This window comes from Cygnus olor, chromosome 1 (assembly GCF_009769625.2).
Source record: "Cygnus olor isolate bCygOlo1 chromosome 1, bCygOlo1.pri.v2, whole genome shotgun sequence".
Lineage (NCBI taxonomy): Eukaryota > Metazoa > Chordata > Aves > Anseriformes > Anatidae > Cygnus > Cygnus olor.
The window spans coordinates 121350754-121371417 of NC_049169.1; the positions used below are offsets into that span (position 1 = coordinate 121350754).

Consider the following 20664-nt stretch of genomic DNA (forward strand, 5'->3'; position numbering starts at 1 on the left):
TGCAAACTGAATATATAAGCACAGGAGAGACTTCACAGGCCCACCCACTAAAGCATTTGACAAAAGCACAGTGGAGCAAAGTTCAAAGCTTGATTATGTATCTGTCAGTCTGACTTTTAAAAGCAGAACAAAACAAGAGTGTGTGCTGTCAGACGAAAGACTTAATAAGGCTGCCTGAGTGAGATACTGGTCAGGATCAGATTTTGAAGAAAGTGAAATGTTATTGCCATGTAATAGTCGAGACTGCATTTTACAAGCAGCTGTAATTCAGTAGCATATATGTAAGCATATATGTAAGCATATATGTAAGCATATATGCTTACATGCATATATATATATGTATATCTATATATATATATATATATATGTATGTCCGAGTCCTATTTAAGAGGCAGTTAATGGTGTAGAAGCCAAAAGCATTGCCTGCAATAAATTATTCACAGATATGCTAACGTTTTTCTGAGAGAAAAAAAAAAAAAAAAGAGTAAAAGCAACTTTTTACAGCTGCTGCTGCAAGGTAGTCTGAGAGACTACAGCTAGCCTGGGTGAGTGTGAATATTACATCTACTTTTACTTGACATATCAGTAAGACTCTGTGGGTTTATACTGCTGTCGAGAACTGGCTATTTAGATATGTAACTCCAGGACCCCGATAGGTGCAGTCCAAAGATCTACCAAAAAGGCAGATGCAGAATAAGGCTCAAACCTGTATTTCATGCTGCAAAATCAGAGGACTGTGCTAGCGAATCAGTTGCTATAGTCTGACATATTTCTCAGTAAGTGTGGGGAAATTGCCTTCAGCCAAGAGAAATCATTGAACGACATTAAGAAGCCCTGAAGGTAGCGAATTTTTACTCTAATTATACCCAGCAGACAGTTGGTCCCTTAAGGACTCTGGTAGGCTGATTCAAATTTGAGTCCTCCCCAAGCTTCAGGGATCCGTGCTGGAATGAGATCTGCATTAGATGTATCAAATACTGCTTGATGGCTGCTGAAGGAAAGGAACCGAGAGTGTAATTTACACAGTCTTGTGTATATTCATATTATTCAGGGTACTGTCCTTTCGTTGATGATGAAGTATAGCTAGTTCTTGTAGAAATGCATCAAATTTTGCACAGGAGAAATTCAGTGAATGTGCTAAACACTTGTTTTTAAATTTGATTTTGCATATTTATATATATATATGAAAAAAATCAATTATTTCTCATTACTTTATGGAGTGGATAGCATTACTTTATTTAAAAAAGCATCTTACCAAAAAAAACCCTCTTCTATTAGTTACAGACTTCAGGCTTATTATTTCACTTTTTTTATACATTCACTCCAGTGTTCCCAAGAGTTGCATTGTTTTTATTCATTTTATCCTGTTCATGTACTTGCTTACTTTGACCTTTTTTTGCAGACTGGGACTGTTTTATCTTCTGCCCTTTGTAGTCATAAAGAACATTCTTTCAGAGTCCTCTCAATACAAGAAAAATTTCTTTTGCATGCAAATTTCTCTGAAAATTCCAGTTAGGGTCATAAAAATAGGCGTTTCAAAGGAGCAAGAAGACTTGAAGAAGTCTTTTTACTCTGGATTCAGCCAAGTTCTCTGGAGTTATGTTTTCCTGGATGTTGGGAGCAAAAACTGTGGTGCAGCCTGAGTTTCCAGATATCACACAGGCTACTTACAGCATCAAGTACTATTTGATGTGAAAAAAGATGCAAAATTGAGCACCATCTGATTCAGTAGTCACTATTCACCTCATACACAGTTCCGACATGATTCCATTTGGCTTGCATCAGAGTTTGTATCTACCTGATTTTTTTTTGAATTATCACTTAATTTTGTACAGAGTAATTTATTCTGATCTAGATCTCTTTTACCAGTGAAGAGATGTCTGGTCATGAAAAGACTTTACTAAAAACATTGATTTACATCAGAGGTTAGTGTCCCAAAACTTTTGCTTCTTGACTTTGGGATTATTTATAAATCTTTTAGTAAAATCTGTAAGTGTATTTTAAAAATACAGTATGTAATTAGCATCCATAAACTTTGTTGTTACTCAGACCTTTAGGCACCAAAACAACTAAATGTGGTTCACCTCACCATCTGTATATATAGAATTTTACAAACAGAATTTTCTCCTCTGCTATTGGAGAAAAAAGGACATAGGGAAAATGAAGTATTTAGTCTTGGACATTGTTATGTAATGACAAGAAGCCCCTTCTTTTGACTTATTGAATCATTACAGTGTTTTTTAGTAGTTGACTAGTAATAATTACCCTGAATTGTGGGAATTGTTAGGAAAGAGCTTCAGAGAAGAAGCATCTGAACTATAAGGAATGATATGTTCATGATTTCTGAACTAGTAATCAGCAAGCAAAGATTCCAAGGGGAAGAAAAAAAAAAAGGAAAAAAAAAACTGTATTTGAATGTAAAAAACTGTATTAGTGCTGCATATTTGCAGATCTGCTAGGTTACCTTCTAGCCTTGGAAAAAAGGGTTGAAATTCTCTAGACCTAGAGTGGAATTGTAATCAGATTCAGGACAAACGACAGTAAACATAATTTATCATGTTGCTACATAAGATTTTTAGTTTTTCAGATCAGTAAAATTAGTCAAAATATAATTTATGCAGAAAAGGCGTTATTGACTATGCATTACAGTACACATAGTATTTAGCCTGTGAGGCCAAAAAATACTATCTATAAAGTCATGAGTTTCCTACAAAGGGCATTTAAATAAATAAATGAATGAATGAATAATGATATTTTTATTGGCTGGTCATCAATTATTTTCTGCAACAATTATAATGCAATTTACAAATTTATTTAATGATGAGAGGTAAAATGAATGAATAAAATGTTGCAGTGTTTCCTACTAAGTTGAAGGCAAAAGTGTTTCACCAGTAATGATATGACTGAATGTCATGACAACTGCCTGTTCAGTCTGCAAGATTTATTATGGTGTGACCCTTCAGTAAAAGAAAAATATGGAATCTGCTTACTTTTTACTTTGATATAAAATTGTTAAAGCCACAAATTCAAACAGCAACCTAAAATTTTACCTTTCATTTCCTAGGAAATGCAAAATAAAATTTTCAATCCTGATAGAAAGTACGTTTGGATCTTTCACATGCATTTCAGTTAGATATAATATTTTAATATCCTGGTTTTAAGAATTCACATTTTGAATACTAAATTCTGCTAAAGTTAAATTATAGCCCCATGAAAAAATAAATACAAAAATATGAAATATGAATAAATAGGAAAAGGAAAAAAAAATTCTTTTGTCAGTACATATGCAATTGAAGTTGATGGAAAATAAGAACACAGTAGTATAGAGTATCCTTCAGATTTTATAAGGTTTCTTATTTGGGAGGAGTTGAATAATTTGAATATGGTGTTCAAGGGTAATTAAATCATTGTAATTTGTTACAATGAAAATTTTATAGCATGTTGCACCATCACAGCTCTAGTAAGTCCTATCTTGTCTCGGGCATTTTTCACTCAAGGTTGACAGGAAAACTAAGTAAAGTGATAATTCTCACTTTCAGTTAAAATGAGGGAAAGAACAACATAGCATTTTGCACAGCTATATAGTAGCATATGCTAGAAATATACAAGAAACCTCACTGCAGTTTGTGCTACTGCTACCTTAAAGTTTTTTTTCTCTTACGGCAATATTGTAAAGGAAAAAAAGAACTTAGATCAAATGCATTGACAGAACAACTTAAAAAACAGATATTTTATTGTTACAATTAATTGTTTGGGCCCCTGTAATTACATTTCAAGTAGTTGTGCTTTGGGATTCATAAAGTTATGGATTTTTTTATTTATTTTTATTTTTTTGACAGCACAGTGCCAAAGACTTAACAGAAAAATGTGTCTTTAGATTACTGTTAAAATTATCTCCCTCTGTCTGGCTATATCACTTTACCTATTCTCTCCATTTGAGTCTTATTTCAGTAAGTGGTAACATCTATTTCAGTGTAACATGCAACATATTTTAAGGACTTAAGATTGCAAAAAGTGAGTTATGAAAGTGTTTTCACAAACATTTGTGCTATAGGAAGATCAGATTGCATTGTTTTAAAAAATGTAATCAAATACTTTTTGTGTTTTTCTTTCCTTCTAGCACTTTGGAAACAGGTGGGCAGCCATCTGCAGATGGACAGAAGAGCGATGGGTCCTTCTGCAAGATATTCTTAGAAAATGGCAGCACTTTGCAGAAGAGCAGGTGAGTAGTGTTAGCAGTTATAAATTGGAACGTCCTTCCAAAAATTGCACTAGGAATGGCCTGAATGAAGCCTTTTCATGCTGTTCTCTTCAATCTTCTTTCAGTGCCTTTTTGATGCGTGGCTTACTGAGAAAGAGGATGCTCTGAGCAAAATTCATACAACTGGCTTTAAAGATCAAAATGAAATGCTGACCAGTCTACGCAAACTAGCTGTATGTATTTTTTATTGTCCTATATTATGCTCAGCTTTCCCATTCATTAATATGAGTGCATGTGATTTTATCCTACTCTCAGACATTACAGTTTAATAGAATAATAGTTGGTTCATATTTCTGGGAATGGATGTTATGGAATAGTGTGTGGAATTGGTTGGTCCATGATCTTGCTAGTAAGTTAACTTGTTAACAGATATGTTTTTTGGTTGTCTCTTCTGCCAAAAGTTAGTGAACTGCAGTAGCATTGTGTCTTAAATACGTGATTATATATATGCACAAAGACATAGTCATGTGAGTAAGTAATTATCATACAGCAAAATCTATTATACATTCCTTAAACTTGAAAAAGCTAAAGACACAAAAATCTTTAAATTTTAATATTAATACTACTTTACAATTTTACCTCAACTGTGTTTTGGGAATCCACATACATACACGAAATACACTCTTTTCAACATATCTTCTGCCTTATTCTTCAGAAAATACTCTACAATTCATCATCTTTATGGACGGAATGTACTTCTCACTGGCTTAAAAAGATGACTTACCTGTAAAGATGCAAAACTTGGCGCAAACTGGTCTTGGTTCTATAACATTAGGAGCTTTGAAAATAAAATGGTGTGTTAGGCATTATCTTATACTAAAGAATGACTGCTTATGCATTTAGAGGAAAGGAAACATTCACATCCATGCTTTTGTTAAAGTGGGTAAATTAGTACTGTAACTAGGAATTTCATTTTCTTTTTGAACTTAGGAACTTCATTCTTCTGTTTAAACAGATATTGTTATTTATTTTGTCAATAGGAGAAAAAAAAAAAAAAAAAAAGACTCCTAGGCATTATTTCAAGACTTTGGACTGTGGTTTAAGATTATTTTAGGATTAAGTCAACTTCCATGTAAAGGAAAGGAATTATTTATGTAGTCAGTTGTCTCTGTGTATATGCTTCTTGCAAATTCTAGTAATCTAACCTGTAAGCAATCTTGACATTGATTTCAATCCTTTTATTAATGAGTAATGAATTAGAGGCAACCCACGATGCTCTAGAGTCCCTTCATGAAAAGGAATGTATAGCAAGAAACTGAGATTTATTCAATAATTTAGCATTTCTGGGTTTTCGCAAGATGATGGAGGAGATTGGAAGTGGAGGTTGAAACATTTATCAGAAATAGTGAAGTAGAAAGCTAATAATGGTTTGAAAGTGTTACAGATAAGACCAGTTTGGGTACCTTCTAGAATTGCTTGGAAATATGATGCCAAGAAGGAAATACTTGCCTTTAATGGTATTTTCATAGATATGGTTAATGAAATAAAGACACACACTTACAAAGCTAATTGTGTTGCCAGCTTAAGTTGTTAATTGTTACTGTAACAAAAGCATTGCCATGGAACTAAATGTTTCAACATGATAATAACGAAAGTGATTATTTCATCACACTGGACCTATCAGGTTTTAGACTCAGTAGCAGTCTTCTCCAAATTCCAGTGACATATTTCTACCTTCACACAATATTGAATTCTCAAGAGTTCTGTGGAAGACGGTTTAATATTTTAGTCTTCTCTGAATCACACAGAATTTGTATTAATGCATTACCCACATGAAAATTCTTGTCAGGAAATACATTTTTTCGACTCTTGGACTGGCTTTTAGAAATAGGGGAAAGTGGGATCATTATATGCTGACACTGATGTGCAAGTCATACTTGTCTTTTTGTTTATGTTATTTTGGACATAGTGATGTGTTTGGGTGTAATGAAGCAGCTGTCATGAAAAATTGCCATTATAATTAGGCCAGCCTTTTCTAGGGTTGTAATAATCAGAATTCACATACATTCTTTACGAACATAAAAATGCTTATACTGTTAACAGTGTGGTAGCTCAGTCCACCAGTTTTCTAATCATTTCTAGCAGCAAACTGCAGTGTTTGTTTGTTTGCTTTCAAACAAGTTCAGTAGGAATGAACATCATATCTTAAGATTTTTAGTTTTGATATCATGATATGGCAGAAGAGCTTCCAGCCTATTTGTCCTATTTTACATAAACTACCTGGTCTGATAATCCGAATCCTAAACAGAAGGATTGGGATTCTCTACATGTGGATTCCTTTTTTACAAGTGCTGGGAGATTTTGGCAGCCCAAATTCTGATCATTTCACTTGGTATAAACAAACATGTTTGCCAAAAATTGACTGCAGGCTCATCATTATTAACAAATACCAGTTCTCTGCAGATTCTTTCTCAGATGTCATTCTGCCAAACTGGAAAATGGAGGCAAATTAAAACACATTTGTAGTAAAACTATGTAAATTAAACTTTGATTTTCAATTTGGTGTCAGAATGCTCTAATATATGGAAATTAGGATACACTCTGGACAGTGGGAACTTGAAATCCATCTAAAAAAAATAAAGATTCAGGAGGTCCCAAATATTATGATGCTCTCTCTCCTTTTTGCTTGGCTTTAGCAGTCGAGTTTTCATTGTTAATTTTTACCAGCTGAAATGAATCGGTGAAATTTATTTTTGATCAATTACCAATTCATCCAGTTCTAGCTCTTTTTTTTTCTTTTTAATTGGTATAAAGTCAATTAGATTTCTTCTTAATTTATATATAGTATCCACAATGTCTGTTTGTAAGAATTTTTGTTCAGGTAAATTTTATTATTTAAAAAAAAAAAGTATTTCTTAATATCAAATGGCTTGTGCAAGAGGATTCATTCAGAATTTATATATTTTATATTAAAAATTATATATATATATATATACATTTATATATGCTATTTATATATTTTGTATTTGCTCATGTATTAAAACTGAGTTGTGTTCATTTGTTTCTGATCTTGAAGGGTAGTTGCTCCAGTTCTAAAAATATTTCCCTAGAATAACTGTGTTATTATTATCTTTGAATTCTTACACAAGACAAAGGGTGACATAGAGCATGAAATAAATTGGAGGATATGATGTACGGAGAAGGCATAACACAAGTGTGCAGAATGAAGTGAAATTTCATTGGCAGTTATGGCATGGGCTTGATAGGCTGTTTCCATGTTCTGCGCTTAAGTTTTGCAGCCTGTAAAATGAAGGGAATGGTATTACTCTTTTTTAATATAAAATGCTGAGAACTACTGCAAAGGTATAAAAGAGTTAATTCAATTAATAAATTCAATTGATTAGCATATAGTTAAATTTTCACTTGCTTCACTTAATGCAAATTTCTTTACTTATTAGAAGAAATAAATAAGATACTGTATTAACACTGATTCTTACTCGAATAAATCAGCAGCCAACCAATTAATTTACAGCAGATGTTGCTTGCTATAATATTTCAATGAGCAAATAATGTTTTTGTGAGGTTTAAGTAAAAGCAAAACAGTAATAACTAAAGTAAAAACTTGGAAACAAAACAAAAAAAAATGGTGAAAGCACATTAACCACAAATAAGTAAACTGCTTTATAATGTTCAAATATTGGAGTTTACAGTATGCACTTGATAGAAGTTATGACTGAGTTATTTGATAATTAATTTCATAAAGCAAACAGTCCTGTTTATTTTCTTGCAAATAGCTAAATTACATATTTTGATATTAGCTTGAAGTCTATTCTTGTACTGGAAAAAAAAAAAAAAATCAAAACTAGAGCATGTATTGGTTACTGTAGAACACCAGCACGTTTTCAGTAAGGAAATGTGAAAACAGAATCCTCCAGTATGTTTTTGCAGTTTAACTGTTACTATCACAAAAGAGCATTAGGTAGTTGTTGTGAGCAGTAGCTTTGACAGAAAGTTTTAGCATCCTTCCTTTTGTATTGTTTCATTTATTGGTTGTACTCTATGTATCTTGGCTTGATGCTGAACTCATTTTCTATAGCTGTTGACATCAACAGAGGTTGGAAATAAAACATTGAAAGACAGAATTTTTTAATGATGTTTCACCGAGTACAACTTCTGATGGTTTTGATGGTATGAAGCTTTCAAACAAGCTTTTTCTGACAGTTTAGGCCCCAGGGAAAGGTAAAATATAGTAATCCTTGCAAAATTTAAGATGGTAATTTATTTTACACCTAGTCTGCTCCCTGTGTTAGATCTGCTACTGTGTAAACAGATTGTTAAATATGAATTGTGGTAGCAGCTATTTCTTAGGGAGATGTCAACTTAATTTTGGTATTCGTGGTACCTAACATCAGTGGTTACGATGTTTCAAATCACACATAAATGGCATAATAATGTTTACAAAGGCTTCAAATTTTTATTTACTTAGATGTGTTTTATATTATAGTTTTGGAGCATATGGCTGCAGAAAAGTATATGTATGGTAACTTCTATCTATAATCTATCTATAATAATTGTATAATTACTCCTTTTGAAATGTGTAGACTTGAGGTTTAGATTGCAACCCTCAGCTGCATAAAGAGTTCATAATTTGGCCCTGGTTAGTACCCATAAGTATGCAGAGAATTAATAATGTACAAAACTGAATGAGGTAAACCTGTACAGTTAAGAAAATTAAAATGAAAAAAAAATCCAGGTGGCAGCTGATGCTGTGGATGTCTCTTGGATCTTTGAACAGCCTACTTTACAGAGAGGTTTGTATGTAAAGATCCCAGGAGTTTCTGGATCCCTTTGTAGTTTACTGCAGTAGAGATGTAAAGAAGACTGTAGATACCTTGTTTTCCATTAGCATCTATGCCGTCAAGCTGTATGGTGACTCCCAGGAGGCAGAGGTTGCACACAGGGGTTTCCAGACTCCCAGTTGTGTTGCCATGTTCTTTGCACACTCAGGAGAGCTCCCAAGACTCCCCAGCCTTCTGGATTCCTTGGGAGATGACTGCTGTATAACCAGGACCTGCTGAGATCTGAGAAAGATGAGGAATATATGGTTCTTCAATACTGTCAAATCTAAGTTACTTATTTTAAGAACTTTTTTGTTTGTTTCTTTTTTTGTTGTTGTTTGTTTCTTTTTCTTCTTTTTTTTTTTTTTTTTTTAAAAAAAACCCTGCTTTGGGATTAAAAATTAGTTTTCTCGAAACCTTTTTTTTTTTTTTTTTTTCCCCAGTTTTAATATGCAGTATTGGCAAAGCACAACAAATGTTTGAAGAAACATTGTTTGAAATGTTGATATAGTTGTTAACATTAGTGCAGCTTTAAGGTTATAAAGCCACACAGCTATTAGTTTTTTTGATTTATACCACCACCTGAGGCATGCTTTGATGTCTGGAGTTGCTCCACCTGTCATGTTATATTGCTTTGTGAAGTGCAATCTGTCCATTCCACTATGTCAGCTTTACCAGCAGTTTTTACAGTAACAGCACCTCAGAAGTATAGGAGTTTGTATGAAATATTCTTGACCATTTTCAATTCTTTACCAAGGGAAGCCAGTAGATGTAATCTTTTTGAATTTCAACAAAGCTTTAGATACTGTTTCTCACAGTGTCCTTCTGAACAAAATGTCCAGCATATATCCAGACAGGTACATAACACAATGGGTGAACGTTGACTGATGGGTTGAGGGTTAAAGTAAATGGAGATACATCAGGCTGGCGGCCAGTCGCCAGTGGGGTTCTCCAGGCCTCCATTCTGGGGCCAGTTCTCTTCAATGCTTTTATAAATGATCTGGATGCAGGACTCAAATGCATACTAAGTTTGCACATGACACTAAATTAGGAGGAGCTGTTGACTCCCTTGAGGGTGAAGGGGCCTTGCAGAAAGATCTTGACAGACTACAGGGCTGGGCAATATATAAAAAAAAAAAAAAAAAAAAAAAAAAAAAAGGCATACACAAGAGCAATTGCCAGATTCTGCACCTGGGAAGAGGCAACCCTGGACATTTGTAGAGACTGGGGGATGAGAGGCTGGAGAGCAGCCCAGCAGCCCCATGGAAAGGGATCCAGTTGTTATGGTTGGCAGCAAGCTGAACATAAGCCAGCAGTGTGCCCTGGAAGCCAGGAGGGCCAACCATACCCTAGCGTGCCTTGGGCATGGTATTGCTAGCTGGTTGAGGGAAAGGGATTGTCCTGCTCTGGTCTGCACTGGTGCGGCCTCACTTTGAGTACTGTGTGTAGTTTGGGGCACCACAATATAAGAAGGACATAAAAACTATTAGAGAGCATCCAAAGGAGGGCTGCAAAGATGGTGAAAGGTCTAGAGCAGAATGTGTATGAGGAGGAGCTGAGGTCCCTTAGTTTGTTCAGCCCAGAGCAGAGCAGGCTGAGGGGAAGCCTCATGGCGGCCTGCAGCTCCCTCACGAGGGGAGCGGAGGGGCAGGCGCTGAGCTCTGCTCTCTGGGGACAGCAACAGGACCCGAGGGAACAGCATGGAGCTGGGACAGGGGAGGGTCAGGCTGGGTGTTAGGGAAAGGCTCTTCACTGAGAGGGTGGTCAGGCACTGGGACAGGCTCCTCAGGGCAGTGGTCATGGCACCGAGCCTGCTGGAGTTCAAGAAGCGTCTGGACAATGGTCTCAGACATACGGTCTGAATTTTGTGTGATGATTTTTGTGGAGCCGGGACTTGGAATCGATGATCTTTGTCGGTCCCATCCAACTCAGGATATTCTATGATTCTATGATGCTCTTTTTAGGATTTTTCCTCTAAGGATTTTTTTTCTCCGTTTGAATTACTTGTCTTCCTGCTGTTGCTTTGCTTAACAGATCCTAAAAGGAGATCTGGAAATGAAAAGGCAAATGATGAGTAAGCTAAACTCACTCAGCCAAGACCTCCTTGTAGCTGTGAAAAATAAAGCAGTAGCTCAGAAGCTGGAAAGCCGTCTTGAAAATTTTGCCCAGCGTTGGGATAGCCTTGTGCAGAACTTGGAAAGCAATTCTAAGCAGGTTTGTAAAAAATTATTTTATCAGTTGACAATAAAATCCTTTGCCAGACTAATGCTTGAAGTAGTGTTGGCACTGTTAGTTATATTGTTTTAAATATTTTTCCTGCATGATTTGTTAAGAACTAATTTATTTTTAGGACAGCATAATACAACTGTAATGTAACTTTCCACGATATTATTTATCTTTTTTTTTTTTTTTGGTCTCTTTTTACAATGTTGATTACATTCTCAGATTGTTAGAATATTTTATATATTCATTCCATTTAGCACATTTTTAATCTATAATATGTGGTCACTTCAAGTGCACTGTTTTATGTCTGTCTCTGTGGAATAGCACTTAGCCTGAAATTGGTGTAAAAACTTTTTGCTAGTTAAACAGCAGTTATGTTTATTTCTTTTCAACAGTGAGCACTTACTCAATTACTGTTTTATTTCTGCTTATGTTTTGCTGATATAAAGATTAAAAAGAGAGGCCACAACAAGAGAAGCCTCTTGGAAAAATAAACCAAGCAATACTTTTGGCCCAAATGCCAAGTTAAAAACAAAAACAAAAATCAGCCATTATTATTCTGTCCTGTTCCTTTCTGTTTATAATATTCATAATTATAATGTTCATAATATTAAAATATAAACTGAGGTTTAAAGTTTCACGTTTTTTAAACTAGGTAACAAAAATCAGTGCTCTGGTGTAATATCCAAAAATATTTTTTTTGGATAAAAAATATCTGTTTTTCCCAGCCATTTGTCAGCATCTCTTTCTTGTTGGATTTAAACCCAAATCAGCTCACTTGTTCTTTTTTTTTTTTTTCTCCCATTCCTTTACTTATATTACTAATATTGAGTTATTTTTTGTAGTAGCATTATACGACTAGGGAAATGGAAACAGACATAAAAATGTTTTCTCATAATAACATAGAGAAGAATGCTACTGCATGCACCTCTGTCCTGTTCCTACAGTGTTTGTTGCATTTCTGGTCAGTTTAATTCAGTCCCCTCTATCATGATGCACGTTTTTGCTGACATATGCTTATGCTTCTAAAAACTCATTCTGGGCACAACTGGAGAAAGTCAATTAAATGAAACTGCTATACTTTTTGTAGTGATCTAAGTACCCCTTAATACTTTTGATTCCAACCCATATACATTAATCTTCTAGTTTGGTCTGTGGTGTAGTTCCTTGTTTAGCTGAAGTTGGAAAAATCAGTTTGGGACAACAGAAGAGAGAGAAGAAAATTGAGAAGGGATGCAATTTCACTTAGTAACAGAAGTCAAAATCAGTTTGTGCTATACAGTATTTGTAACAGTTGAAAATTTGATTTAACTCATGTATATTTGCGGTAGGAAACCTGTTGCTTCTAAGCAGAAGAAAATGAATTTGGGACTGCTAGGGTCATGTGATTTCAAGAAATTATTATGCCAGGTCATAGGCTTATGTATTCCTACTACTGTTGTGTCCTACAAAAGAAACAAGCATTGTAGAACTATATTCATTATAGCCTACACAGTATGTACTCTTTAAGAACATAAATATGTTCTTACATATATAAAAAGGAACTCAATAGCTCCTTTTAAAAACAACACATATTCAGGCTTCATAATGTTCTATTACTTTCATATATTTGTTAAATATCACTAGTAATTGACACCTTAACATCTCTGATTTTAACAAATAACAGTTATAACTTTTCTCATTTACTTTAACAACAAGAACGAGAGGAATGTTAAACTTTCATAAGATAAACTGAGTATGCTGAAATAAATCACCTACTAAACTGAGAAGAGTAGAAGCTACATAATACAAATGCCATGTATACAAAAAAAAAAAAGAATCATATAAAGGCTGCCTAATTTATTATAAACTGTGCATGTCCTATAAACTATTCAGTGAGAATCAATATTCTGGATACAAAAGTTACATAACATTTTCATTCATATTTTGTTGCTTGTTTGTTTTTTTTCTAAACCCTATTAGTAGCATAGCTGTCTTAAAATATTTGTCCTATTGGTAAGACAAGTATTTCAAACCTGCATCCATAATGTTATGTGTAAAGTTCCCACACTTTCCATGACAAATTTTTGAAGTCAATTTGAAAGATTAATTACAAGTTGGTGCAAACCCTTCTTTTCTATACTTGTCTGCACTCCCTAAAGCATGCATAGCTTCATTTGTTTTGGCGTATTCATATTATTAGGTTAAAAAACACGTTTCAATTAACAGTCTAGATTCTCCTGAACAGACAGTAGGGTTCAGAACTCAAGACTGCTGGTATTTTATATCACTAAAATCGCTAAAACCTGCAGTCATGATGTGTTGGGAAAAAAAAAAAAAATTTTTTTTGAAACCAGTCCAAAGTATTCAAGGGTTTAGATTGGTGATCAGTTCTAAAAGCAAGTGAGTTCCATTTTCAAAATGGAACTTAAATAGAACTTAGATTACAGAAAAGATAGCCTCCTTGTGAAGTGAGTAATCCCAAGATTGTACATCCAGAGATCACAGGGCAGCACAGGTGGGAGATGCTTTGGATTTCCAAAACAGTGTAAATGCTTTATCATAACACCTCACTTCAGTTGATAATCTTCTCCTCCTCCGAGAAGCTACTTTTCTTGGCACAGAATCGGTACAGTGATGTGGGCATATTGCTTCAAATTCTGGAGACATTGCATATTCTGTGCTAACTAAAGGATCACTTCCTAAAACACTGTTACACAGTCTAGTATGTCCTCACATTTACCCTAGCACTATGAATTATTGATGGTGTGCTTATTGTCGTGTATTTCCTTCTAGGCAGGACAGATAATGCTAGTGTGGTTTATTCATTACAAAGCTTATTTACATATTTAGTCGGCAAGAAGAAAATGCCTTTAAAAGAAGATCTAATTATTATGGCTAATCATGAACTGAGGAGGAGTTGGAAAAGGGTGACAATAAATATAACATTTTTCACTAAAATCTATCAGCAAATGCAGATTTTATTCTTCCAACTTGGATATGGACTTCAAAATGAACTTTATTGCTTTCATTAATAATTCTTATAGTACCTTCTTACTTCTATTTCTGTCATTAGTTATTTCCCCTCCTTCTCTTACTGGAGTGTCACTAAATGATTAACTAGCAAACAAAATACGAAATTATATAGAACAGACAATCTCAGCCTTAGATCAAAGCTGCTTCTCCAATTAGACATAGAACAGTTATACATCCCAAAGGAAATGTGCAGAAGATAAAATGTGAATCTTCCCACATCTAAATTTCACAGCACTGAATTCAGCTAAGCATCTAATCTGAAATCATGGCTGAAGCTTCTGCTGCAATGAATGGATGGCAAGGGTGAGAGACACCCCTAAAAAGCAGTTTATTCTCATCATGAAAGTGACTGATTTTCTTCATTGAGCACACATTGGAAACAAGGACAAGGACAACTTTTGTAAAGTAAATGTATAAATTTCAGAAACTCTAAATGCACCTTTAGTGACTTCATTATGCTTCACTAAATTGTACTGAAAGCCTTCCCAAACTAACAAAAACAACATTCTTCATCCGAACTTCCCCACTCACATGCATACACTTTATCAAAGAACTCCCGACAGCTCCAAAAGTGAGTGTTAAGGAAAATTATGGCTATATCAGGACTCAGGGCATTTCCAAAGGCAGAAATAAATGATGGTGTTAAAGGTAGGCTGCCATATAAAAGAGAAATAAAATGGCATAAAACTACTGAAGTGCTATACACAAATTGTACATACTTTTATTTGTAGAAGATGAAAAGGAAGGTTGAAATTTGTCCACTCCAAAAAAAGGATGAGTTTGCTGATGTGAAAGCGAAGGCAAGCATTGTATTTTGAAAGCCTTTTAACGTGCAGCCTTGTGAGTCACCTTAGCACTTCCATATGATTCTCTAGCAGGTTAAAGGACCAGTCTGTATCACCCCTTCTCGGATTTATACGTGCCTTTCAGGAACTTAAAGAGACAAGGAAACTATATTGTCATTATTTGGACCATCCTTGAACTATACATGAAACAAACCACTTCATTTTTTATAGGTTTTAGAGGTGTTTGCTAGGGAGGCAAACAAAAGCTATTTCCTTTTTTGTATTTCCTAATTTTTTATGGATTTTCCTTTACCCACTAAAGTGTCTGCACTCTTTAAACACATACCAAGTTCCTGAACTTCACCTTGCAGTGTAATCTTCAGTACCTTTTAGCCTTCCCCAGTCTCTGTAATTAGAATGATTATGAATTTCAAATTCATATCTCCCATTTCATTTTAAAGTATATAGTATTTAAACTCCACTCCTATTGATTAAGCATGAAAAATACTTCTTTACTCTTTTGACATGAGTCATTACTCCCAACAGCATCGTGACTTGACTGCTCTGAGCATATGATAATTATACTGCCTGCTTTTGAAGCACAGTACCAAATCACCAGCTGAAACTGCTTCTCCTGTGCCATTGGCAGTATGCTGCATATCGTTCCTACAGTACCCTAGCAAATGGAACATGGTGGGATACAACCTCAGGTGTCAGGAACATCCTATCATTGATTTTTAGATAAAACTCAGTGCAATAAGAATTTTGTGACAAGAGGAAAAGGTGACTGTAGTAAAAGCTTCATATATGGAGCAAGTAATGATTTGGAGTGCTCTTAGCTGCACAGACAACCAAGGGAAAGATGACATCATGTGTTGTCCTCAAATTTCATAGTACCCTGGACCTCAGGAGCTTTATTTTGCTCTTTCTTCCTACCCAGAAATAGAATTAATTTAAAAAAAATGTTGAAAATGTTGCTGTATAAAGTGTTAATAAAGTTATACAGAAGTGTTTCCTTATTACTGTGATTTGTATAGTTGAAGATATCAAAGTCAATCTTGTTGAGGGAACCAAGTATTAATATATAATATTGCAGTGATTAAAAAGCCAACTGGATTTTTTTTTTTCTTCCACAGAATTTATGTAGTTCATACGTTATTTAAGTCCCCACATTTCACAATCAGTTTACCCCATTTGATGTCATCAATCCAGAGATTAAAACAAAACAAAAAACAAAACAAACAAAAAAGCTAACTTTTTTGAATCTTAATTTCATTGTGTTCTGAGCAGTTCAGATTCTTTCTCTAAAGTGTAGACAGCTGGTCATTTCTAGAGGGGGAAGCACAGCACTGAGCTGGCTGCTTTGAGATTGCCACAATTACAGTGGTAATGGACCTCCCTACCCATAATTTCCACTGGCAGACTGGACAAAGAACAGCAAGACTTTTTTGTTTAGCACACTATGTAAAATATTTGGTGAAGTCAGCAGTATTTTCATTATTATTATTATTATTTTTTTTGTTAATTTTACTGTTGCCTGCTGAAAACAGGCTGGTTGTATGCCCCTTTCCTTGTCACTCTATTTTTTCAGTATAAGGAAGTACTGTGGGAAAGGAATTACAGTTAAATCCCTGGTAAACCTGTTGTCCATTGTTCTTTTAGAAATGCTGATGTCTCAAATAAGGTAACTCCATACTCTTTCTGAGATTCTGATGCAAGAACTAATAGACTGTTTATGTTATATTATGTATATGTATATAGTTCCATGGAATTTTAGATACTAGCATTCCTGTCTCTGTATTAGAGGGCCTTTCTAATTCTTGCACATCGGCAATAAGTGAAGAAGCAGAGCTCTTCTGGTGCACAGCTTTCCCTGGTCCTGGTATAATGTTGTCCTTTTACTTTCCATTTCACTGCCCTAAACCGTGGTTGGTTACTGGAGCTGTAACTAGAGCATTTTGACAAGTAACCCATCATCTGGGAGAACAAAAAAATAGATGACCAGTTTTTGATGAGTTGAGGTACTTAAGAGTAGCTGCCCATATTTAAGTGGGAAGTTTTTAGTTTGGTGTTACATGGAACCAAATATAAAAAGGCAGTACATACATGTACAGCATTTCAAATCTTTCAACTATTAGCAGATTATTATTATTATTATTATTATGCAACTGAACTATCTGAAGGGTTAACTTTCATTTTACTGGGCAAAGTAAGTGTATTATGTTGGTAGTGTTTTATGGTGTTACATATTTAAGTATTGCTATATCTTATGACCTATTCCTATTACGTTTTAATTACAGATTGAAATTGAAGCAAATTTACTTGTCTTCTAGTGCATGTTTTCTAGTTTAAGATTTCATGACAGAAAGCTAACTGCCTTTCTGTGCAAGTAGGCTATGATGAACTATATTCTGGTTTAAAGATTATTATAAATGGTAAAAACAGCAACTGGCAATTTAGTGCCATTACAATGCCTTTACGAGTTCTCAAGGAATAAATCTTCAGCATGGTGACAAAGTAACATTCAGCAATAGTAACATTTCATATATTTTCTATTATCCAATTCCCTCATAAAATTGACCTTTTTGTTACCACTTATTTCTTTTCTTCATTCACCATGATTTAAGAGGGAGCCATAAGTTCATCCTGTTTAGGATTCTTTCCGATTTTGATATTGACTTCTGCAGATATCTTATTCACATAGCATGAGTCAGATAAAACAATTTTGTCTGAGTTCGTAGTGTTATTTTTTTCTGAAGGTCAGCCTATAATCAGACAGGGGCAGTTTCTCATTATTTGCTATTGCTAGTCCAAACGGTCTTTACTGAAGTCTTTCAACCAATGTGTGACCTCTGTTTTAATACTTCTCACAGATTTCACAGGCTGTCACTACCACTCAGACATCACTAACACAGACAACTGTAATGGAAACCGTAACTATGGTGACCACGAGAGAACAAATCCTGGTTAAGCATGCCAAGGAAGAGCTCCCACCACCTCCACCCCACAAAAAGAGGCAGCTCCTTGTGGATTCAGAAATTAGGAAGAGGTGAGAATCATTAAGAAATTGAGAGAGAATAATGATAGAGTTTGGATGAGAATGCAAAAGTAGTCATTTGACTGCAATAGTTAGATGTATAGTTTTTTGAGAATAAAGTTATATTTCTGTACTCAAGATACAGATTGATTATCATCTTTCTTAGGATCAGTTATGGAGTTTTTTTTCTGTTTCTATCCCAACTATTTTGCAGTATAGAATGCTAATCATTATGTCAACACCATTGTGCTAGTAATTATAGCCAGTAGATGTCCTTTATGTATGGCATTGTGTGGTCCTACTTGATTGTGGTCTTGGAACTTAAGAACAAAAAGTATTCCATTGGTTCTCAGCTTTTTTACTCTAAAAATATGTTTTTAATATTTGGAATGCTAGTAGCACAGATATTGTTTCACTTCTAAAGTTCATACGTTATTCTCTCTGGATTGTGGGTCAGCAGTAGATGTAATAGTTCTGTAGAAGCAGGGTTAATACTTGGTGAAATGTGCAGTAGTATTATTTCCAGAGTTCTTTCTGTGTAACTCACATATGAGTTACCGTGGACTTTGAGAGAGTACTGAACACTTGTTAAAGTCACATAAAAGATTTCTAATGAGTTTCAGTAGAATTTGCACAAGCACCAAATTTATTAATATGATGCTTAGAAACTAGACTTAAATCACCTCTAGTGTTGGTTTTGGATTTTTATTTTTTATTTTTATTTTTTATTATTTTATTCAGATAAACGTATGAATTCCAAGGTAGTGGATTTAAGGACTGAGACGAATACAAAACTGCATTCAATGTCTCATTTCTATAGAAAATGTCTTTGTTTTAATTCAATGTGTTTTCAATTATAATAGCAAGTTATTTTCTTGTAAAATAGTCCTTAATGGTGTTAAAATATACAACTGTATATTATTAAGAGTAATGAGATACACCAAGAATATGAGAAATCTGATATATATTAATATATATTAATTGAAGGAGTTTGTTATTGAAACAAAAGATACTTAGAGGTTCCTTTCTTAATCCAATGTACAATTTAACTTACCCCTTCTTGACCATTCTAAAAGTAAGGCTTCTAGTTAAGATTCAATATTTAAGAACACTCTTTTTAAGAAGATATATACAAGATCCATGTGTGATGTAAGAAGAGTGATTCATCCCCTTTTTGTTAAATTGGAAAACTACTCTAATGAGTCATCTTTGTCTTCATTGGCTATAGAATTCTGTACTAAATAAGTAACTTTTAGATGGTTAAATTTGAATTAAATGAATCTAATCTCCAAAATCCTGGTTTGAAAATATTTTTAATCTGCATGTTTTTTTCTGGGAGGGAGGTGGTTTGGGGCTGTTTTGATAAGGGTGAATAATGCTTACAAGGTTTCTCAGTTTCTTTCATCGGTGTTTTTCAAGTTCTAGTCAGTTCTGTTGCTGTAATAGTGTGCCTGAAAGAAACACATGAGCCTCAACTGCTGTGTTTGGAAAGATCTGTGCTCCAGATTTGCTTTCTTGTGTTCTGTATGTTTTAGAAAGCCATCTCAAAGATGCATAGCACCTGCAGTGTGAATTGCCAGGTGCTTAGTTTCAAGAGAGAAGAAAGAGCAGTTTAGCTACTCTGTGAATATTGTTTTAGTGGATTATGTAAGAGTATGGTCTCCAGATGCTTAGTTGAGAAGAAGAAAAAAAAAAAAAAAAAAAAGGGATGGCTAATTTTGTTTTATTCTATTTTGCATTTCCAAGTGTTTTGGAAGGATTAAAAGTGTATGAGTTTCATTTATACTGAGGAATTTTGTCTTTGTCAACCAGTAGCGTACACAGGAGTTGATTTCATATTTCTGTTGTCCCAATTCACTGTAGCATAAATGCAGGCTAAAGAAGCTGTTGATTTTTCTCGTCTCTTAGAGCAGCTTACTACCATAAGTAATGGAAAACAGAGATAAGAACCAGATGACTGTTTTGTTCTTTTCTTTCACCAAAATCTAAAGCTACCTTCAAATTTAAGGTTTTAAAATTTCAGAATAATTCAGGGATGTTCTAAGTTTTGTTACTACTCATAGGAAAGCTCCTTTTCCCAAAGGAATGAAATTACAACCAAGAATGGGGAAAAAAATACAAAAGTAAGTTGGAGCTGTATAATAAAAGTCTTAAAAGTATGTATAATACGTTAGAACTTGAGATAAATATAACGTGCCTGAAGTTTTTGGAGAGAAAACCCTGTATATAGAAGAAAAGGTTGCTAAGGTATCATTTTCATGTATGTGGCACTAGGAAAAACATAGGTCTGTTCTGTAGCATAGAAAAGTCTGAAAATTACTCTATTCAGAGTAGGTTTTTGAATAGGAAACAGGTTAGAGCTGTTTAGTATTTAATCTATACATATTTCTAATATTGATGTTCTTGAATAATATCCAAAGACAGTTTTCTTTGCCTGTTAGCAAGTAACTTTGTACCTGCTTCCTAGTATTTCTAAGGAAAGGCTGTTTGTCATAACATTATTATGGATATAATGTTGTTATTCAGGTTTGATTATTCAGGTTTGAAAGAAACTTCATGTCCTTG

General features: G+C 34.3%; 1 protein-coding gene and 1 long non-coding RNA gene across 16 annotated transcripts in view; one reads left to right on the forward strand and one right to left on the reverse strand.

The window, feature by feature from the left end:
• DMD (dystrophin) overlaps positions 1–20664 on the forward strand; it is a 1063969-nt gene that overhangs the window by 301764 nt on the left and 741541 nt on the right. For all 15 annotated transcript variants that reach the window (XM_040530986.1, XM_040530983.1, XM_040530994.1 and 12 more), the window contains 4 exons: positions 4121–4222; positions 4327–4434; positions 11074–11253; positions 17936–18111. In XM_040530986.1, the coding sequence (XP_040386920.1) occupies positions 4121–4222; positions 4327–4434; positions 11074–11253; positions 17936–18111 (566 nt within the window). The remainder of the gene's footprint in view (positions 1–4120; positions 4223–4326; positions 4435–11073; positions 11254–17935; positions 18112–20664) is intronic.
• LOC121057255 lies at positions 7200–15737 on the reverse strand. The gene is made up of 3 exons (XR_005813728.1): positions 14997–15737; positions 9093–9282; positions 7200–7501 (listed from the first exon to the last, which is right to left on the reverse strand). It is a non-coding gene; the product is annotated as an uncharacterized LOC121057255 (long non-coding RNA).